This window comes from Diorhabda carinulata, chromosome 6 (genome assembly GCF_026250575.1).
Source record: "Diorhabda carinulata isolate Delta chromosome 6, icDioCari1.1, whole genome shotgun sequence".
Classification (NCBI taxonomy): Eukaryota; Metazoa; Arthropoda; class Insecta; order Coleoptera; family Chrysomelidae; genus Diorhabda; species Diorhabda carinulata.
The window spans coordinates 17,519,072-17,543,294 of record NC_079465.1 but is presented as its reverse complement, the minus strand read 5'-3'; the positions used below and the strand labels follow the sequence as shown (position 1 = coordinate 17,543,294).

Genomic DNA, 24,223 nt, shown 5'->3' with positions numbered 1-24,223 from the left:
AAGTTACAACATCTTTAGTTTCATCATCACTACCAGCATCATTATGATCATAAAATGATGCCGGAGAAAATAATTCGGGACGTCGAGGGTCGAAAAGACAGTTAACCAAGAATGAGGCTATTTTGGGAAAAATTAGTAGGGAGTTGAAAAAACCGCCTATTAAAATGGATCACCTGGACCATGTAGCTTTATCATGAACAGAAACATTGAAAAACCTCAAAAAGGAACAAGCAATATGTGCTGAATAAAACAGCAATGAAGTTCTGGATAATTTATCTCGGAACAGCTTACTGCAAGTAAATAGATTCAGCGATCCATTATTCAGCTCATCCAGCTCAACAACAATTATATTTATTTCCTTCTTCGTCTCATCAACATTAATCAACTTCGACTGTGCAATAGAACAAGACTGGCTGTGAAAAAGGTGATGGATAACATCATTGAGGCAACAATCATAAAGGGATAATACAAAGGAGAAGATGTTTTGATCCCGCGTATATCATTAGATTTTAAACGCTAACAATTTCCGGTACGTATGGCAATTGCGATAACTATAAATAAATCGCAAGGCAAACCGTTGGAAGTTTGCGGAATCAACTTGGAATTACCTTGTTTCGCGCATAAACAATTATAGGTCGCGTCTTCAAAAGACTTAAATTGATTAACATACTAATTAATATTATCATAACTGTGTGTCTGTTTATATCAAATTGAAACCTTATAAATAGCCAGTATTTCAGGAAAATTCTCTTCTGTAACTAACAACATCATGTGTAATCAATCTTTTAATTTATTTTAGTGAGAAAAAGATACATTTTGTTTGTTTGAAGTTTATTTCATACGAAAGTTTAGATCTTTTATTTATCGATTGAAGCAATACGAAGTCTGCAGGGCCAGCTAGTTGTAAAAATTATTGATATGTGTTGGAGGAGCCTTCTTGGCTAAGAAATGTGCTAACCGTTTATATTAATTAAATATTGTCGACTGTTTGTGATTACAAAATTATTTACAATGAGTTTTAAAAACGAGAAAATGAAAAGAGCACCATGCTACATCCAACAATAATATTTATTGCATTTCTCATTTATTCTTTCTATTTAGTGATACGTTAATTTATTTGAAGAATTATCAAGATAAAAATAATCGAGATACTTCACGAGATGTTCTTAGTCTATTAATTATTTGTCTGGAATAAGATCTAAGTAATTGGTACCGCGTGGAGTGTTTCAGTGTAATTAAAGTAGAGAAAAATTAATGTTTTCGTATCAAAGTACATTTTTAAACGTTACTCTCTTTCAATTTCCCCAATTTATGTTCTAGCATTCTTAATACTATGTTTGTAAATGAAGTAGTAATTGTTAATTATATACAGGTTCCTCAAAAGTCTCAGATGCTATGAATTTCAAATGAGTAAGGAATAAAATATAAATAAAAAAGAAACTGAAAAAGCTGAAATACAAGCTTTTATGTTAATCAGGATAAACATCTCCTATTTCGAAATAAACAGTTTTGAGAGAAAAAGCATCCATTGATCAATAGTAGGGTACCATCGAGTGAGATGGTAATCGCAAAAAAGTGGCTCAGTTTGTCATTGAGTTTTGCCCTTGCTATAATAGTTCAATTAACACTTGATTTGGTCAAGTATATGAAATTAGAAACTGTCAATTAATACCCAACGAATTTATCAGTATAGTCGACGTCGTGTAGTTTTCGTCTCAGACATCAGACCGTCATATAGTGCTAACATCATTGAACAGTTAATGAAGATGCATTAGTCATAGAAGTTGCATACTTTGTTCTTCTGTTCATGATTCTTCGTGATATATGTCCATTTTACAATTCACAACCGTGTGAAGGGCTAAACTCGTGGTAAGCAGACCGAAGACAATTGAAAGAGTGCAATAAGAACTGTAGAATAAGGCTGAAATATCAGCCAAGGTGCCCAACATTTCACGTTTCTTGTATTCTTCTCTATCGGAGAATATTTACAATGTGATCCAAATGTATGGAATAAAATCAATTTTAGCGTTTGAGCTCGTTACTTATAATCGGTTTTACAACAAAGCCTTGTTTTTTTGACATGATTCACACAGATTCAAATTTACTATGAGGAGCTCTGGAGTTACATGTTTATATTTCAATTTTCTCTTCCACCACCATTGTGTGCAATAATAATATGACAGTCTTTTTTGGAAATTGTAGTCTAAATGAGCTTCTTCTTATTCTTCTTCCTCTTTCAATAGGACCAGGTTCTGTTTAATCCTGTACGTTTGGTCCTCTTCCTGGATCTTCCTGAAAACCTGAACTCCACCTTTTTGGTGGTCTGCCTACGGGTCTGCATGTGTTGTGTCTCTGAGTTTTAGCCCACTTTGCCCATCTGTCTTCTGGCAATCTTTTTACGTGATCCCTCCAGAATCTTTTTCGTGCCCTAACCCATCTCACCACAACCTGTAAGCCCAATTCTTCTCTTATGTCATCACTCCTTATTCGGTCCCTGAGGGTGACTCCCTTGATGGTTCGCAGTATTTACATCTGTGTGATTCTCATTATTCTTTTTGTTGTAGATGTCTCGGCTCTAGTTTCTGAGGCATATGTAAAAATAAGTCTCACACACGTTTTATGGATTCTGGTCTTGTTCTGTGAGCTCATCGCTATGTTTCTCCACACTATATCTCTCAGACAAACTTTTGATGCTAAATTAGCATGATACATAATGGGATCATTTCCGTGTTCTAGCGTAATTATCAGTTTTCCTTATGTTTCAATTTGACGACCTTGCCATCCACTGTTATTACTCAGGTGTTATCTTAGAAATATTCTTCTCCTTTTAGAATTAATAACAAATATAGATCATTTGTAAACAACTGACTATTTTTTCCTCTACTTGAAATAAGTATAGTTATGTGCAATGTTTTTGCATTTGAACTGTCATCATCAGACACCGATAGCAACCGAATTTATTACTTTGGCTAAATTTGGCTCGTTATTATGAATAATATTCGGCTAAAATGATTAATTTATCACATTTCCTAAACAATAACTAGCAATTATGTATAATACCTATTCAATGACAATGACTGTAGAAGTATATACATATGAAAAGGACATGACGGCTAAAACCCAACACCTGTTCATCCACGGTTTTCAAACATCTCAACAAAAATTTGAATATTCGCGACTGATCAAAGAAACATAGCGAGTACCAGAGGATGAAGCATTGAATAATTCGTCTTTCAGTCAGTGTCAGAATTCCTATTAGAGCCTAGTCCTCTATTTCAATCTTATCCTCAGAAAGGTCATCACTATTTCTACACATACAGAGAGAGAGAGAGAGAGAGAGAGAGAGATTCGTTGGTTAAAGTTCGGTAGGATAACGAGGATTTTTGTAAGGAATATGGTTTAAGTTGGCCCTAATATAGGAATAATTCCTCTGTAGGACTGGGGTTGTGGTTTCGTTGGGATGTGTTCACCTTACTATTTCTAACACAGGATATTGACCGAAGAAAACGAAGTGGAACTTGTGAGTAGAAACGGCTCTTCTCGGTTTGTTTATTTTTGTTTTTTTTTTGGTTTTTTGGAATTTTGTGTTTTTTTTGTTTATTTTAAATTCAATATGGGGTGGATGGGTACAGTTGCGGCTATATTATTCCCTATCGTCGGGCATTTGACTGGAGAACCGATTCACCAGGTTGAAGGGAATCCGCAGAAAACTTGCAATACCGACGATATCTACACATGCGATTAGTTCCTCTATTTATACGTAAAATATATTTTATAGCCGGTGTTCCAATGTTTCACAGCAAAAGTAATCCTAGGTAGGGGTGGAGAAATTACGAAAATACTCTGTTGATTGGCAATTGGGAGTTAGAAGAAGCTAGAGCGAAAGATTACTGTCATATTTCTTGTATGGCGAAAATATAAAATGGATCAAAGAAAGGTTGGAAAAAAATATGTTTATTTTTCCCAGCATGTTCAATAACTTCGATACCCTTTTATAACAAGAATCGTCAAGCTATTTAAAATAGTCATTAACTGCCTTCTTTTTTGGAAAATCTTCAACTACCGAGCCATTTTGTCAAGTCCGATGGGGCTAAATCTGGCGAACAGGGTGCATGAGGTAGCAATTCAAATTTGAATTCATCAATTTTGGCCATTCCAATAAAAGATGTGTGATCTGGTGCATTGTCTTGGTGAAATCATACTTTCTTCTTAGCCAAATGCGGCCGTTTTTGCAATAAGTTCACATAATACTCGCCGTTGATAGTTTTTCCTTTTTCAAGATAGTCAATTATTCCTCGCCCATCCCAAAAAACCGACGCTATGATCATGCTGCAGATGGAACGGTCTTTGCCTTCTTTGGTGCCGGTTTTCCCTTTTGAGTCCATTGTTTTGTTTGTTCTTTTGTTTCAGGTATGGAGTGATGCCTCACTGTGAGCAAACGCTTCACCAATCTTGCGCATAGCTTTCTTATGCCCAAATTTTCAGTTAATATCCGATATACCGTAATGTCTGCTAGATCCTGCACTTTCACACAAAAGTTTGAGTACCACGATTTCTTTAGATTAACGAAAATTTCAGAGAAATTTTGAAATCTGGCAACATCGCGTTAATTACTAGTCTTGATAAACGGAGCGTTGGTTCTACGAGTACTGAAATTGTTTTATTTTAAGGGAATTTTGTTTTTTTACTCAAGAAATCGAAAAAAAATTTCTATTTCAATAAATTTTCTTGGAAATTTTCATTTGTACTGCAGATTTATGAAAAAATAACGGAAATGATATGCAAAAGTTTGACTACCACGATTTTTTTTATTTAACGAACATTTCAGAGAAATTTTGAAATTTGGCAACATCGCGTTAATTACTAGTCTCGATAAACGGAACGTTTGGTTCTATGAGTCACTGAATTTTTTTTGTATTTTAAGTAAATTATCGTTGATTTGCTTTATTTTGCTCCACAAAGTCGAAAAATTAGTATAAGTAATACTGAAAAGGTCATAAATAATTCAAATTAAAATATCATCCAGTGCCGCTTTGTGGATATTATTCAACATTTCTGAAGTCGTTACCTCATTTGATCTACCACTGCGATGCTTGTGCTCGCATATCGTATGGCCTCTGCTACCCAATATTTTACTCATAGCAGTCTTACTCACAGTCGAATCTAGTTCAGTATTCATATTGGTAAGGCTAATGCCTTTCAAATAAAAGTATCGCATATGGATGACCAATTTTTTCCATGCTTATAAATTCACTAAAATTGATGGCTGCCAATCAAATACTGAACAACTTGGCGCCTGCAAACTTGAAACACATGCCATCTCGAGGTCAAGCTAGGTACTTTTGGGACCATCCTCGCAACGTGATTTCTTCGTTCGTTATTAGAACGACTTGGTTCACATTATGAAAAACTGAAAAACTGATCATTGGAATATGTATATAATGGAGAAGTTTCATGATGTTGTTAATACTATATTTAACGTGATGCTATTAAAATATAGATCAAAAGTAATTAATCACTGAAAAAATTTTTGAAATCCATCTATAAATGACTTAGAAATAAATTATTGAAGTTTACGTATTTTAGTACGGAACGTCTGTGGTTTCTGATTCGCCTGTGACGTCATTTGACCTATTCAATATCACCGAACTACGAATCATTCAAGTATTAGTTTCCGAGTTGCGCTAGGGTTCTTGCTTCGTTCGTGTTTATTTACGTACAGTCGTTTGAAGGTTTTTCGATTCTTATTTCAAAACAGTCCAAAATACTCACTGTAGTTGAATATCTCTTTCTAAAAGATATCGGTAACTTTTCACGAATTTCTTCGATAGGTAGAAAATATATTAACTGTTTCATTCGGTCAGTTATTAAGGAAACAGTTTTATTGAATATTTTACTTACTCAGCTTTTAGAAATATCAAAATCTATAGCCAGACGCACATAGGAATCGTCTAAACGAATTTTCTTCAATGATATTAAAATATCTCTTACTGGACTAGCAACACTTTCGTGAGAAAAAAAATCTCTTGTGGCAACCCCATATAAAAAATAACGTTTTTAGTTATTTTGTTTATGGCATCATTGCAATATTGAGGCTTGATTGTGTTTGAGAAGGAGCTAGCTGAACTTGTACTGTTCAGTGAAAATATTGATGCTTTTGATTGGGAACTGCTTAGAGAAGATATCGATATTCTCGATGGAGAGTGCTGAGGAGATTCATAAACAATTTGGAAGTATTTATTTCCTCTATTTTTCACACTGTTCCTTCTTGTAATTGTTTGCACTGCTTGATTTTTCTGTGACGTTTTCATATTTACTTGAACTCTTTTGTTTCTTTTTTTTATTGGGATGATTATCTGATTCTGTAAAAATAATGCTCTCTGGTAGCGGATCCTCTATTTCATCTAACTCCATTTCATCACACACAATCATTTCAAAAGATTGAAACGAAGATGATTGACTTGAAGTCGACGGTACTTCTTTTGTTAATAGATTTTCATAAAATTCAATTCGACGTCTTTTTTCATACGCTACTCGTTCTTTTTGAGGTTTCACCACCTTTTGACAGTCAAATTTATGAGGACATATGTTGGCTTTTAACTTCATTGTTTCCCCAACTAGTCGATGTTTAACTAAATTTTCAGTATCATTTTCAACCTGTAAATAAATTCGATATTCACAGTACTTACATACATATGAAGTAAATAACAAATATATTTATATAAAATATATAGTTATTTTTACTGAATAAGTTATTCCGGACCTACTTACGATTCAATAGGTATATCGATCAGAAATAGGCACCTATTATTAATAGTTACTTACATCAAAATGATCTTCACACACATATTTAGTGCTTTTAGGGCCAATTGAATCACGCTTCATTACTTTGCACCACTTTTTCCTTGTTGTTATATTATTTGGTACACGAAAAAAATATTTTTTCTACGACCGTGCGTTTTAACCCACTTTCCCGCACGCATTTTAGTTTTGAAAGTGTCACTTTCCCGCACTAGTGCGGGAAAGTGACATTCTTCAAAGGAGAAACAAATATCAAAACAGGTTTGATATCAGTTGCTATGACAACCCAAGCGTGTAATTGTTACTAAAACGTCAAAGTTGTTCAAAACGTCTTGGAAGTGACCGAATAAGTACAATCTTCTTTTAAATTAAACTACATTAAACCGAATCCGATACAATAATATTAATGGATTCATCCGACGAATAACTTCCCGAAGCCGTTTTGAAGGCTGCAAATGAAGCTAATTCCGAGCTGTTACCTGCCAAATCCAGACTAAAGTATGAGAAGCAATACGACCATTTTGTTACATGGTGTAAGGAGAAAGGGGCCAAAACTTATAAGGAAGAGGTATTTCTGGCGTATTTTTCAGACCTAAGTAAGGTTTTGGAATCTAATACATTATGGTCCCGCTATTCGATGGTAAAAAGTTTCTCTGTACTACAAATGACTTAAAACCGTTGCCGTCACCGTCATCTTTATGCGACCTGCAACCGATGCCATCCTCATCGACGTCATCTACCTTCCAGTTGAAACCAAATAACTCCACTGGACCGGCAATTCTTACTAGTCTACAGAATGCAACAAATTGTGTTTTCAATATTAATATTTATAATAATTAGTAGTTTTTAGTTAAAGTTTTGTATATTATTATGTTTGTTTGAATAAAATAATTTTAGAAAAATGGGTTGGTATACTTTTTTGTATATACGGTCGTAGAAAAAATAATGTTCCTAACTCATGCGTAAAGTGTCTTTCCCGCACTTGACCGCTTGCCCGAACTCCGCTCCGCGTCGTTCGGGACAACTGCAGTCGCGTGCGGGAAAGTATCACTTTCCGCACTTGTTAGGAAAATAACTATATTGGGATTTTTAACTGTTGTGCTTTGACACATAGGAACAATACAATATTTGTAGGCATTTTTTTTAACTTCTGCCATCGGGTAATAAACAAACTGCGAATCGAACGGCGCAAGCAACTACACAACAATACATTCGTACGTACTCAGCGAATACGTGCTGCGTCGTTTAGGTCAAATGACGTCACACGATGGAGCGCCGCGTGTAATAAAATTATTCTTGCAAGCGCAACTTCAAAGTCCCATAACTTTTTAATTTCTTGAGATATTTTATTAATTCTTTCACGTGTTTGTTTTATTTTACTTAAATTTTTATAATTTATCTATAAAAAAAAATTAAAACTTCTTCATTATCAATAATGTGCTCAGTACTGAAATTTCCACGGCACGCCACTGTCGAATGTAGTCTAGCACAAATTAAAAAATGTTTGTCTGACTAAATGATGTGACTCATTCCTTATTCATGACGGGCCGTTTGCAATTGAGATTTTCATCATTAATTATCCACGAGGAAAGAAAATCATCCCAATGAATAAAACAGACATCTCGTAATGGTTTCTTATAACTTTTCAAATTAAATGAAGTGGGTGTATTTCGGAACTGATTGATGGAATGTCAATTTTTTTCCTATTTTTCTTTCATTTGTTGAAGTTCTTTATTCGTGAAGTTTTACGATTACGTCCATTGATAGTCTGCGTTGTTCCTAAATTGGTATTACTTTTTTGGTATATATGAATAATTACCTTTACCTATATCGAAAAAATCAAGCGAGAATAAAAACTTTTGTTTTAAAGTTGGTGCTATTGACGTATCGCGTATCTTGAATGCACTTCCTCTCCTCCCTGTATCGTAAACTATGCATTTTGACACTCTTTTTAAGGATGTGAGCATTAATATCTTTTCGTTGCTTTTGGTTCCAGGGTCAAAGTCAGTTGAGCTCTTAGTAAAAAATAACTAATGCGAAATGGCTTAACACTTTAAGTAGACACTAGATGCTTATAACCAATTATGTAATGCATGGCTTAGATTATAATAGTTGTAGAATCGTAGACAATTCTTTTACTTCCATTGGAGCTACTTTCTAGAGCTATTTCTTTATCCTACTCTCTCGATGCAACCCTCTGTGTAACGTCCTGGATACACCACAGGAGGAGAAGAGTCTCTATTTGCTACCCTCTGTAATAACCTATTCCCATTTTGAAGGACATGAAGCAGGTCTTCAGGTGTACCACACGGTACACTCTTCAAATAAGCTGGTATCTAGCAAAATACAGATCCTGGCTGTATGTCGTTAGACAAAAGGCTAATAGAGAGAGAAGAAGAATTAAAGGACGTGAGTTACCAAAAAGAAATCGATTGTCCTTGACGGCAGGTCGTAAGTCAACTTGCTACCTTTAGTTATTAATAGTTTATCCTATTCAAAATATGCATCTTGATTATTTGAAAACCCTTTATTGATTAAATTCTCACTACAGACATTGGAAATATTTTTTATTTTCTTTTAGATCATTAACGTCGAATTAACAATGATTCATGAAAATTGCGATATAATTGTTATTTATGCAACAAATGAGTAAAATTATACTTTTTTCACTAGTTCTCGAGCATTTACTGATGTCTACGTCGTTATTTACCATTAGGGTGTCTTTCAGTTTTGAAGAAGTCGACCAAAGTGTTGAAGACTTCCACATTTTGGATTTAGTTTCAAAGTAAGCTAGTAAGTCTTTCTGTGAAGCTGTTTATGCCTTTTTTAGTACGCCACTCCATAAAATAATTATATTCCTTTGAATATTGTTCCCTGGATTTCTCTGGGAGAAGATTCATAGTCGCTGCAGTTGCCGATTCAGCACCTTCTGGTATGCAGTTTGAACTTCATTCACTATTACTCTCCATCACTAATAATAAAATGACACTTTTTGAACGCATAAGCGTGAAAAAATAAACCGTTACGGTACCTTTTTTCATGCTTTTTGACCGATTCAGACATTATATTTTTTATGAATGCAAATGAATGTAGAAAAACATGAATATTATAACTGACGTAGAAAAATACTATTATACAATTATTAGAATTAATAACATTTTTGCCTCTACTCTCGATGTTTGGAAAATATCCTCTTTCAAAACGTCATTTCTCTAGTAGACTTACTTTTAAGTCTGTTTTACTCAATTTCAGTGGAATGTAGTATGACTCTTCTAAAGAACTGATGCCACGAAATAATACTTTTTGTATCATTCTTGTGAAGTTGAAGCGACAATGCAAAAATCAAAGAAAAACGGCCTTAAAAGTCGAAGAAAAAGCCACTGTTTTTCTAAGAAAATGCATCGATTCCCAAGTCGATGGCAACGATAGTAAAATTGAACGAATTACACTTCAAATAGCTCCCTCATCCACCGTATAGAACAGATCTGGATCTGGATCTGGATCTCAGTGACTAGTCGTTGATCTCTAAAAAATGCTCTACGGTAAGAAATTCAGCTCAAATGACGAAGCCATTGCTAAAACTGAAACCTATTTTGAGGCAAAAGTCAAATCCTTCTACAAGAATGGCATCGAAAAGCTGGAGAAGAGTTTAAATGATTTTTTTGCTCTTGAAGGAAATAATAATGTGTTTTTCTAAGTTAGTCACACGACTTATTAAGTGATGAAGTTTCTCAAGTATAATCTCCAATTTCATCGCGTCGTTCATTACTTTGAAAATATTTGATACCATAAAAAATTCCGCAATAAAAGTTTGTGCTTACAATAAATTGGATATGCCAAGATCCCCCTTGTTATTTATAAAATGAATTTCATGAGAAACTTCCAATTCTCCGAAGCAATAAGTACTTAATACCCTACATATCTCTTAATAAATTAAAAGTTTCTCTAGAAATAATTAAAGACGTTTAACGTCCTTATAATTGTACAAACATTACCAGTTGGTCGATGTGATGCAAGACTTTTGTGATTATTAAAACTATGAGGAGACAATAAAAAACTGCACTGCATCCATGGATGATCGCTATAAAATAATATCCGTTAAAAATAAGAAACAATCATAGTTTCTTATTTTTATTTATATTTCTTCAATATTTGAAAACCAGGTTCCTTTGCATCCAGAAAAATTTGATAAGATTTTAAGCATTATTTGAAAGTAATACTACCGATACAAGAGAGGTAAAATATATTTCTTGTTATAATCTCCAGCTCTATCTTAGAGTAGTATTTTTAAATCATTGGATCGTGAAGCGGAGATTAAAATAATATAAAATAATTATGAGGTTTTTCAAATTATAAGGTGATAGTTTGGAATTATGAATCTCTTCTATTTCTTGAAGACGATGTGGTAGAAATTTTTTTGCTCGAGTAGAATCCCGATGAAATCAATTAATTTGAAATCATCTGATTGAAGACTGCCAATCAGGACAACATTATACGATTATGACTTTCAAATATTTCAAAATACGACGATTTGGTTTTCAAACTGACGAGAAAATCAATCCAATTCCGAGGCTTACTTGGGCTTTGAGCATGTTGCTGTTTCACGATTGGTAGGGTGCTAAACTGGCCCATCAACTCTCCTCTTTTATCTGGGCTTGGTACCGGCAACACAACCACTGGGCTACTCAATCCACCCAGATGTCAAGCAGGAGGAGAAGAAGTGTTAGTCGACCGAGAAATAGATGGTGTCACAATCTGGATCCAGCTATAAAGCTGTTCGAAGACTATAACATTGGCTCTACTCAACTTTTATAATAATTCATAAGACATGAAAAGCGGTAAAATGCAAAGATCATCGACTGATTAGTTTAATGAGTCATTCATATACTCAAGCTATTTCTCCGTATCATTCACACAAGGATGTGCAGAAAGTTAGGAGAATTAAGTGTGATCCAGTGACCCAGTTTGGTTTTAAAGACGGTATGAGTACACGCGAAGCAGTTTTCTAAATACCCTCGTTCAAAACTGCATTGACCAACGAAAAGACGTTTACATCACATTCATCGACGACGAGAAGGCGTTTGATACCGTCAAGCATGACAATATGATAAAAACGCTGCAAAGCGAGTTTTCCAGGTCTCTTCAATTGTTTTAATGCGTGGAAAAGTCAAAGGACTAATGTCCGCCATTGTTATTTTATAGTTGATTTGCATTTTAAGGATGTTTAAATCAACTTTTTTGTAAAACAAAATTATGATTTGACATAATTATTAATTTCAATCTGAATTGTTTTGATCAATTCCAAATTATTTTCGATTCTCTTTATAGAAACATTGAATAATCATTATAATATTTAATCCGTAGATAAAAATATGAAAAGTCAATTATGAACAAAGCAATATAATATTTGAATTGGTTCTCTAATTTAATAATGTATCCCGTTACAAATTATTCGAACAACAATAAATTTGGATATAATTTTATATTATTTGTACAGAGAAATGTTGAAATAAATCCTATATACTAATAACAAAGCAAATATCAATATTATTTAATAGAATGAAAGACCATTCACTCAAATCTTGATCAATAAATCTTTCTAAACAACCCAATAGATAATCTATTTGACATGTTGCAGCCCAATGGTCCACAATTTGCTTGTTTTCAATTTAAATTGTTGTAAATGGAAATCCGCATCAATATATCATCTTGTTATATTATAGGGGTTATTTTAAAAAGTCTTCTCCGATTCATAGTCCTGAAAATAATTACTAATTGTACAAATCATTATTAATTTTTTTCATCGAATCCAAGTTATTTTTTTTTATTTCTCTTCTTAGAATTACGATAATCCTCAATTTGTAGATGAAAAATTAATCACTTGTCAATCATAAACAAAGTAATATATTCGCATTTGGATCGATCAACTTTTTATTCCCAATAAATGTCCGGTATTTCCAGATTTTAAGCAAAAGCATTCCTTTTCAACTCAATTTACATTTTTAATGGAAAATAAGATCTATTATTGACTTTTATGGATTGAAGTTCCATTGTTTCTTAAATTTATCAATATCATAAATCGTAATTAAATGTTTATTTGCGATAATTTTTGTCTATAGATTTGATTTTCGAAAGTCTGTCCACAAAAAGACAAAGTTTCCGCTGCGTCAGTACCATTAATAGGGTACTTGCATTTTTCAAAAAGTATTTATTTTTTTGTTCATTGTATAAGTTCTTGATATGAAATAATGCCAAGAAGTAGAATATGTAATTAAAAATCAAAACATAATATCTAAATATGCAACTGAAAATCGGAAAAATTCGCAAATTTTCACGTTATAAATCGAAAGTATATTCGAATATTTTCTTATCATAAGAAACTTTAGCAATTGTTTTAGCCGTGGTATTTTGATATCCTTGCACAAAACACTGTTAATCAAAGTTTAATAATAACGCTTATTTTAGAATAACCGAGAAAATAACTGTCGTATTTACTTTGTATCATATCAGTGTTCATTTTATATGTATGACGTCATGCAATATGGCGGACTTACTGAAATGTTTAAACTACCTACAAAGATTTTCAATTCTCAATAACTTTTTCTCTATAAATACTGATCACAGGATTTAAAAAAATTATAATAAAAGTTTTATAAAAAGTATTGAAAACTATTTTATTCTCAAACCATACAAGTACCCTATTGTCCACAAGAGTAAAAGAGATTGACTCTGAGTAATTTGACACTAAAGCGTTGCTTTGAGATGATATGATCGGCTGTTTGTAAAACCTAAAAAAAGATGTCCTGTTTGTGTTCTATTTAAGTTATTTTTACCATTTTTTCGGCTGTTTTTTTTAATTCTCTGTATAATAAGACTTACATGAAAGTACAAATGAGTGATATTAAGAAATCTAGCAGGCCATATTACGACCAATTCAGCTATCGAAAAGATATTAAAATATGAAGCGACTGTGAAAATGTAAGAAAAACCGTTATATTGAAAAACCTTTTTCCCAGAACATTTACACATTCTAAAAATGTAATGAGACTAGATATTTCTCAGAAACTTTAAAGTGCCTACAAACGCTCTCATATTTTGTCGAAAAAATATGCAGTTTGTTAATAAATGTTATATTGGGAGAGACCGGAGTATTTAGTAGGGGCAACTGAATTGATCACAGTGCTCAAAGTGATCATCAAATCATGCTCTTAATATAAATAAACACGTGAAAATTCAATCAAAAATGGTTTATAATAGTTATTTGGTGCAAAAATACATGCAAAAAAATTAAGTGCAAATCTCACATATTTGCAGAAGCTGAGTGGAAAGTGAGTAAAAAAATAAAAATAACTGCTATTTTTTGAGTTGAATAAAATATACAAATATCACTATGTTTAAGTCGGAATTTTTGGAACCAGTAGTCATAACTTCGATTTCTACTTATTTGATCGTCAAAGGTGAATAACGTCATACATACTGGGTTTTCTGAATGTCCATGCTTCATAAAATGAAAATAATACTTCGATATAACTTTTTTTATCTAATTCCGCTATCAAATATGACACTAAGTCACTCCTTGACATTAGGAAACGTCACATTTTTCATAAGCTTCGAATATTAGTTATGAGAATTGGTTATGTAAAAACTTCACGTAACTGTTTACGTTTCAAAGATTAATTGATTAATTACTGTAAAAAAATTACAATCAACTCAATAATTTTAAATCAATAGTATTTTAAGATTTATAAACATTGAAAGCATTATTAAGGCAAAGTTATTTAAAATGAATCCATTTTCTTCTTCTTATTCTTCTTATTGGTTAAATTTGCATCAATGGGTTCCTAGCTGCAGCTGGGATGATGACGACCAGCTTTAATACCTTCATGTATGTATCAAAGTCCATTTTCTGGGTGATTATTCTCTTGAACTTTTTGTCTAACGCTAATTTTATTTGAAGCTGTGATATCTACATGTATACCAGCGGCTTCGCCCAAAATTTTTTCTGAAATTATTCTCTTATTCTCTCTCAATAAACTCTCAGCATAACCTTCGGCTACACTGGTGGATTTCCATCCTCTGTGCTGCTTTATTTTCAGAATGTCCTCTCTCCTGAATCTGCCAAGGACACGCTGACGAGCGTCTGAAACAATGTCCTGTGTCTAATATTTCAATACTTTTTAAAGAGAACAAGATTGACTCCAGCAATATTTCCAGTAGTGACTACAAATTTGCCGTTAACATGTGTTTTACTTTTTGGAATTGTAATTTTAAAAAGGGTGCCTTCATCAAATACGTCTCCTTCTCGCAGGAGCGTCAGGTTAGCCTTCCTGGTTCCCACAATCCCTATTATCATTATTATCATCAATAAATAAAAAACATATCGTATACTAAATCGCCCTTGCAAATAGGAATATTTCTTCTTCAGCCTTTTCTATAAATCTTTCTACATTCTCCTTCGTTAAAATGTTCAATTTTTCTGTGAGTGAGTTCAGATCTTAAAATTGAATATGTAGACCATGAAGTTGACGCCTTTAATGCTTTTCAATTTTCAAAATAAGCAAGTAGTACCTTTTTGTTAATGTTCTTTATATTTCCCAAATTTTTGGTAGGTCAGGACGCATCTACTTCTTGATTTTTCATGTATTAAACATCTGCTCTCTATGTGAAGACATTCTAAGTAATTACCTCTGATTTGTTTTGACTTATTTTGGAAAATCGTTTTTTGCTTACATATTAACAATACTTCTAGCATCGTTTGAATCCACATTAATATTTTCATTGTAATTGAAGGTTGTATTAAATATTTTAAATCCGCGGAATTTACAAAACACGCTTAGCTTCATCGTTTTGGCAAATATAAACAATATCGCTCTTTCCATAACTAGTTACGTAAATAATTATTTCACAATACTAAATCCATTGTTGAAAGGGATGCTTTCTCAAGAAATATTACTAATTTCTTTGAATAAATCCTCTAGCTCGAGATTGAGGCCAGAATGGTTCACCAAATATTTAATATTTTGTGATAAATGTTAATATTTTCAGCTTCTGTATAAAATTTCCAGCAGCCAGGGCATGGGAAAATCTTAAAAAATTCGCACGTAGAAAAATTTTCGGAAATCATTCAAGTTCTAGGAAAACTAAAATAGGTGATAATTATGATGCCAGTTACATAAAATGAGTATCACAATATTTGGATTATAAATTCAAGTGATTCTGTATTATTTTCAAGCATCTAGAAAGTTTAACATTCTCGGTTCATTATTTTTTTTTATCATTTTGTTGCAACTCAGGCTTCAACACATGTCGTTAGTAACCGCAGCATTCCTGAATAAATTCAATTTTGCATTACGGCCTTCTTCCACATCTGCGGCTTTTTCTGGATTTTCGGTACATGTGGTATTGATACGGAATTCCTAATGACAAGCGGGCAGCTGAAATCGGATGATGTAATGAAACTGAAATCTATAATTAAATACCCGCATTTTGGATTTTTTCACGCCTCACTCGTTACCCCTTAACATTTTTTTGGTTTTACTTTTGTTAGTCACACGAACTGTGTATGTAGGCGATTACTATTTGGTTTATACTCTGAGTTTCAGTGAATCCGCACTACGAGGGTTTTTTAAAAAATTGTCTCAACCTAAAGATATCAGCACTTATCAGTATTTGTGCATGCTATCAGAGATTTTCGCTAAAATTTCGACACTTTATGTTTAACAATCGTATAAATCAAAGATTTTTCTAAAAAGGAAAAATATAATATCGAGCTGAACTCAAACATAATCGTACCACCTTGACTGTTAACGAGCGTTCGAGACGAACACGAAAATGCTCAAGACAAATCGGTATATCTCTAAAATTCCACCGGAAAAAAATAAGAAAAATTGTAAAGCAACATAGATATTAAAAATAGAAGCGAAGAAAATCAGGAGACATCCAAAATCATATAAAACAAATTCAAAAAAGAAATCAAAGAAGCAAAAAAGAAAACATAGTAACAATTTGGAGAAGAATTATCACATAAAACAAAATTATGGAAATAAATCAAAGCAATGAAAGGAAGTAAGAGAAGGGATATAAGAAGAATAAGTTATAAAAGTGAACACAGAAGACATATTGGTGACATGGATGAAAAAGAATTAGAGGATAGCACAGAATTATGTAACGATAGAAAGAAAGAGAGGAAATCACGCGGTAGGAAGTGAAAAAAGCGATAGGTAAACTCAAAATAGAAAAAGCGTGTAGAGGCAAAAATGATAAAATATCCAAGACAAACAGGAATGAGATGGATAATAAGATATTCAATTTAGTAAGGAACACAAATAAAATACCCAGGCTGGGAAAAAATCGAATAAAGAAGCATCATCAGCATCAGCAATATGCTTATGTTGCCTTCAAATCATATACGAGAATCATCCAGACGAATATAAGGAAATATATTTATGAGGAATTGGAGGAAGACCAAAATGCATATTGAAAAGGGAAACAAACGATACATAACATATACATATTAAGGTTAATAGAAAAGAAAATAAAACATGGAAAAGGATCTCATATAATATTCATCGATTTAAAGGCTGCTTGTATAATACCATTATATTCGACTTCGAGAACTTAGCGTTCATCAAGGTAGTGCATAACAACAAATACCTTGATGACATCCCAGAGTTGTGTTGCTTTTCTCCAATATGCATTCACCTCTTCTATGCCTCTCTTTCCGTCGACCTTCTCTTGTATGATCAATTGAGGTATTGCATATTTTTTTCCAAGTATTCAACCTTCTTAGTACATCCTCGCTCCTCAGTCTGTCTGTCCATGGTATACGCAATATTCTTTGAAGGGTCCACATTTCGAATTCTTCTAGTTTATTAATGGACGATATCTTTTAGTGTTTATAGTTTACGTAGAGTTTATTAGTTTAGTGATTATACCTTTGTTATAAAAACAGTCAACGCAAGAAAACTTTTTTGTGTTCGGGTTAGTACCTATTGAAAAGTAAATAAATATACAAATGAAACTAATAAGAGAGTGTTGAAAAAAAAGCAAGAATATATTTCTTCCGTATTCTTCAATTACTCGAGGTAATTTCATAAGAATATTATTAGTTTTAGACCAACAAGGGAATTTTCTTTCCTTCATCTGGAAAAATATTCATTTTAGCTTCAGCAAACAGAATAGTGTTCAACTGTAAATATGTTTGATTATGCATCAATTTTTTCATTCGGCCTTTTATAATGTTAACAGTTGAGATAGAGAAATAGGAGAAAATTGGCATAATCAGGTACTCACCATGGTAATCATGTCCCTTTATCTTAGTTTCGCCTATTCTACTGTCATTTTCATCAATTCTAGTTATTTTTTGATCAGTTTTGAATCGCTTGGTCTTGTTACATCATCCTCAGTTTTATATTGTTCTGATTCTCATAGATTATCAAATAATTCTAAATTTGCTTCTAAATTTTTTCCTGATGTAATATATGAACGGTTAAGTTGACCGATATAGTCTTTTCCACCAATAGAAGGTATACATGTATTTGCATATCTATGAAAGTATTTTCAACTTTGGATCATAGAAAGATTAATCAAAAAGAGGCTTTTATCATTTTTGTTCAAATATAAAATACTTACTACCCAATTTGGGTTTTCGAGTAACAAATGCACAAATTATGCTATATTCTCCCTCCTTAATAATGTGTACTCTAATCTTAATATTTTCATCAACAAATTGTAGTACTACTATTTTCTTTGTTTTATCATTTTATCAATTCCTTGAAATGGAAGTTACATATTGCCGCCTTGTCTGAACAATTAAGATCCTTCTGTTTTGCAATGATATCAGTTTCTGAAGAACTAAACTTATCCACTTCTTCAACAGTATATTATGCACTTATTGAGTCCAATATGCCCTTCTCTTCTGGGGTACGTGTGGTGCAATTCAATTTGAGTGAATCTTCAAACTACAAAAGAGAGCTTCAAGATATTTACTCGGACTAAACAAAGACTTTTTTAAAATATAAAAAATTCTGACTCTTCCTTCATTATTCATCTTTGAAACTGTTTTCCTAATTCGTAAGCACGCTTCTCCAATTTCAGAAAGAGTACTACCTTTATCTACCTACTCCACGTTCAGAATTAGTTGAGGGCTCAATATTTTACAATGCAAAAAAATGCACAATCATTTCTCAATTGAAATCAAAATCGATATCATCTTTTCCCACATTTCGCAATAATTTGAGGGCATATTTACTGGAAATTACCTTCTACTTTGTCAACGACTTGCCGAGTGCTATTACCTGTAATTTTTTTATTCATTGTGGTTTTTTCTTCTGTATATTGAAATTTTATTTTATTTGTATCTTTATTTAGTTATTTTTATGATTGTTTCACAGTTTTTACAAGTTTTTGTCTACAAATTGTAACAATTTTTTGATAACGAAGCATTTCTCTCTTTCTCTCTCTCTCTCCAAACTGAAAAGAGTATGAACAATTAGATCGAAATCAACTTTTGGAATAATACGCAATGAATTCGGAAAATGAATAACGGCAACCTCGTGATAAAATTGGCTCGAATGTTTTCGATAGGAATATAAACAACTGGCTTATTAATGTTGACAGTAACAACAAAAATTCAAATTGAAAACGTAGGGAATGATGAATTAGTTTTTGTTAACAAACAATAGTTCGAATTTCAGTTGTCTTGTCAAATTTCAGCATTACGTAGTTCCAAATTGAATCATCAAAAAATACACATACAATCGGCCGCAGTTAACCGATTTACAGGATCGTAAAGCAGTAATACAGTACATTTCAATTGTTCGTCAAATTCGAAAATTCGAAATAATCTTTTAACATCAGCACGTTAATAAAATCTATCAATACGTCACGTCATAATTCCACTGCTTAGCGTCCTTTTATGTGGTATATAAAACTATTATTTCATAAGTCATAAAACACGCCATAAAGTATTCAAAACGGATTCATCCTTTTGTTGAAATTAACATTAATAGTATACAGTATAGTACAAGATAACGCAATAGAACGTCCATTTATTAAATATATGCTAGAAAAATAATAGATAAGGTATTGTTGAAGTTTATTTTTTAAAAATAACATCATCTAAATGACGGTCCTCTCGAACATGGTACTCCTCTAAACGCGAACGCAGCTTTATGAAAACTCTTATCAATAAATCTGGGGTGATTGCTACCATTTCCTGGTAGATATTGTCTTTTAGCTGACTGATGTCACTTGTATTGTTTATGTAGACGATAGGTTTTAATCGTATTTTAAGTCACGTTTTTCGGTGCTTAGTCTTTGTTGCTCCTTTTAGTTATGTAGGAGATTCTAAAAGGTCTCGTAAAGGGTTAGCTCCGACAACTATACACCCTTGTCTGAGTCGTCCTAATGTGTTGCACCGCTGCCTTGAGTAAAACCTTTCTGACCCTCCATGGCAGTAGTCCGTCGCCTTCTCTATAGCTCTTCTTAATGTAAAACTCTGTGTTTTCTCATGAAATACCTACCCAGCCTGGGATATTGTCTTTTGAGTTGACATGATACCTAGGATCTTTTTTATTGCGTTATTCACTAACCAGATGATATTCCACTAGGACATCGACTATGATAATATCATATTCTTGCCTATTGTCTCGAAATCTGTTGTCTGCTGCTATTTCCAAATCAACGTCAATCATGAAAGATTTCATAGTCGCCTCCCACTTTTAATAATCGATAATGAACGAAGCGTTTTCGTTGCTGTTAATATAACTACGAGTAGAGTAGAATTTTGTGTAACTATATTATTCGGAATATTTAGTATGAGACCTGAATATTGAACCTCCGGCTCAATTATTTCAATAAAATGAATATTTTTAACGTTATAATCATAAGGACACCTAAGTTATGTGATCATGATCAGAATGAAGCACATCTACAAGTGAATATTTTAACAATAACATAAAAAATGCACCAAAATCAACAACTGTTGTTTTTTCTTGAATTCGCCTATATAGTACAATCATGGTCATAAATTTAAGTCGAATTATAATGTCCGGGATTAAATGGTTTAACAAAAAACATACATTCATGTGCGACGTGATAACGCCGAACTTTTTGCTTTCGTATTTACTTTTACATGCTTTTTCGCCCTTTTGTTTAACAATGACTGTCATGTTTTTACAAGAACGAATTTATAAGCGAGATTTTTTATTAAATTAAACACAGTTTTTACGCTCATATGCTGAAAATAAATTGTTTGGGGAGTATTTCGACTCAATGTAGTATATCCACTGCGCAATAGTAAATGTAAACAAATAATTGATGAAAATACTTTCACTTTGTAGCCAAAAACGTTGTTGAAGTTGTATCGGGAGGCCAATTAAGAAAGCCATTCAGCCCTATCTCCGGAAGTAATTGCCGTGAAGACCTGGGGTGGGAAAATTTATGACTAATATAGCTAAAAGGAAGCGCTAGAAATTATTTTTAAGTTTCTGGAATGCTCTACAGTTGGCGCAATCGCATTCTTGAATCTAAAATACGGTTTTTGGTAAACATTATTCTATTACAGATAGACTGTTGAATGGAGACTGTTTTAAATTTAATATCATTCGTTCTGACTATCTCTTGAAGGGAAGCAGTAAGTTCTTCTTATACTAACAACGTAGATGCAAGCAGATTCATTAACACTTTGAATCCAGTGACAAATTCTCTGTCCTTTACGTTGAGATAGCAGCGGTGGTGCAGGGTATTCCGTGAATTAATATACTAAGTAGAGTTGTCTGTAGTTGACCTTTAATGGCTGCGGAAATACAAGCTCTATCTATGCTTAACAAAACTAGAAAGCTGAAGAGCTCGAGATAAGGAGTTTTGATTTCTTTTTCTAAGTAAAACAATGAAATGGTATATTAGTCCATTCATTTAAGGTAGTTCATCTAGGAAAATCGAGATACCCAGCTATAAAGTCGTTTAAACTTGTTCATTTGATATCCTGAAACTCCTCTCAAACCTCACATATAATTCGATGTGAGCAACTTGGAAAATTGGGGATCAAAATTAAAAAAAAAAACTATTTTTTGCCCATTTTATACAAATAACTTTGTTTTTGAGATAGAGGGCAGAGCGTGCGAGATTAGAATCGTTTTATTTATCGAAGTTTGCATTTTTTTACTTCTGAGGACTACAGAGGACAAAAAGTTCAATTTACCAAAACATAAAATATCAAAAAAATGTACAAAACATCTATACAAAAAAATTAACGGTGATTAATTTAAAACCAGCTGATGAATTTCTAATAGCGTGTATTGCCGCTCCTCGCTCTAATTACAGCTTCCATTCGTCTTGGAAGGCTTCTAAACAGGTTCTGGACGTATCCTTGCGGCATGTGTTCCCAGAAGTTAAAAACAACATTTTGAAGATCATCTACTGTTCTTATTGGTGCCGGATGTTTCTAAATTTGCCATCCCAGATGGTCTCAGACATGCTCTATTAGGTTAAGGTCCGGGCTACGTGCAGGCCAATTTAGGGTGGGTATTATCTCGACCTCTTCTAAGTACTGCTGAACCACTCTAGCAGCGTGTGGACGAGCATTATCTTGCATTAGCACAGACTTGTCACCGATATGAGGCATATAGGGCAATACATGGGGTTCTAGGATATTGGTTATGTACCTGTCAGCATTTAGTCTTTCATCCTCCCCAAACCATGATAGAGCCACCACCAAAGCTTTCAGTTTGACAAAAATTAACCTAATCGTGCCGTTCACCACGTCGCTTATATACTGGTACACGCCTATCTGATGAATACAGACAAAAATCTTGATTCATCCGTGAATAAAATATTCATTCGTGAATAAAAATTCCAATCTTACTACTCGATGTTTTCTGGTAAGACGTGGACCTCTAGCTGTCACTCTGGCTCGTATACCTGCTTCTCTCAGCCTATTTCGAATTGTTTAGGCTTATTCGGATATTACGAGCAGCCAACAGATCTGTTTGCAGCCTTCGAGCGGTGGTATGCCTAATTCTTAACGCCGTAAACCTCAAATAACGATCATCTACTACCGAAGTTACCCTTCCGCGGCCTTGTCCGTGTCTTCTGGTTAGTTGCCCTGTTCCTTGGTAGCGAATAACAACTCTGGATATGGTGCTTTGTTGAACTCCAATTACCCCGGCGACATATCAGTGACTGAGACCATCTTGTATGAGCGGGATGATTTTAGCGGCTTCTTCATTCGTCACATGTCTTGTTGACGTTGAGGCACACCGATTATTAATAAAATTCAAATTTTCACTATACAATAACACAATTTGCTTAGAAAGTTCTCGGTCTCAATGCATTCTCAAAGACAAATTTACTCGAGCATTTTTGCTCGGAAAAACATTTGTAAGAAATTGTGATATTTTTTTGCCCATTATAATAAACCAGAAATATCTATTAAGTTGATACATATACAGATTGTCCCAAAAAACTGCAATTAAGTATTAAAAATATCCTAAAATACCATTGATCCGATAATTTTTGTGGGGTGTATATTTAATATCAATTTGAAAAGATCTATTCATATTGTATTCACAGATTAATGTGTAAGTGGAAGTAATTGGGAGGCTAGCGACCTTTTTATGAGGGTATCTAAAAAGAAAAGTTTTCAAATCCGCATTGGTAGATGTTAAGGATCTGAAAACTTCTGACTCACTTACGATAAAGATATCTATCTTTTAATATACTCTTGAATATACCCTCCAATAATATAAATGCATTTTTTGACGATATTGCAGCTTTTTTCTTCATTTACTACGTGTTCTTAGAGTTTTGGAAACGTCTGGTTAACATCGGGGGCTGAATCTAGAAAATATGAAGGATGTTTCAGTAATCGGAAGCCTGTCTAAGCTATTGATGCTGTTGTAATGACTGTGAAACCGAAAAACAAATCAATCAAACAATTCTTAGAAAAATAATCCTCCTTTTAGAATGATTTTTCTACATTTTTGAGATTTGCTGAGTAAAAAATTTTGAAGAAAAAAAATTTATACACATTTTTTACAATTTTAACGCAACTACTGACAACCTTATATTGAAATTTTATGTCTGACTCTCATAGAGGTTTCATACCAAGTAGTATTGAACATAACTTTTTTTATATTAGTAGATTTATTAGGCAAAAAAATGCCAATTCACATAATGCTTACTAATTAATAATAATAATAATAATAATAATAATCAATAACTTTATCTGTACTATTTTGAAAAATTCTTAGCCTACTATACAACCAAACAAAATTTCAATGTCAAAATATTTTATTACTCAACATATTCTTCTCCTAATTGAATACATTTATTACAGCGAACCTGCAACGTCCCTAGACCTTTCAAAAAAAATGTTTCTTCTTGCTCTGAAACCAGACCTCCACAGCTTCTATTACCTCTT

The 24,223-nt window shown here is 33.1% G+C and overlaps 2 protein-coding genes across 9 annotated transcripts in view; one reads left to right on the top strand and one right to left on the bottom strand.

The window, feature by feature from the left end:
• LOC130895714 (complexin) overlaps window positions 1-24,223 on the top strand; it is a 552,249-nt gene that overhangs the window by 458,394 nt on the left and 69,632 nt on the right. The window lies entirely within an intron of this gene.
• LOC130895713 (uncharacterized) lies at window positions 6,189-7,013 on the bottom strand. Its single transcript, XM_057803193.1, has 2 exons — window positions 6,826-7,013; window positions 6,189-6,657 (listed from the first exon to the last, which is right to left on the bottom strand). The coding sequence occupies exons 1-2, from the start codon at window positions 6,883-6,885 to the stop codon at window positions 6,247-6,249; spliced, it is 471 nt and encodes a 156-aa protein (XP_057659176.1). The 5' UTR covers window positions 6,886-7,013; the 3' UTR covers window positions 6,189-6,246.

What these genes read in the sequence shown, in the direction of transcription:
- LOC130895713 (XM_057803193.1), bottom strand. Translation starts at nt 6,885, where the DNA reads ATGAAGCGTGATTCAATTGGCCCTAAAAGCACTAAATATGTGTGTGAA. An exon ending in TGTGTGAAGATCATTTTGAT is followed by an intron (nt 6,658 to 6,825) that starts GTAAGTAACTAT and finishes ATTTATTTACAG; the next exon opens with GTTGAAAATGATACTGAAAA.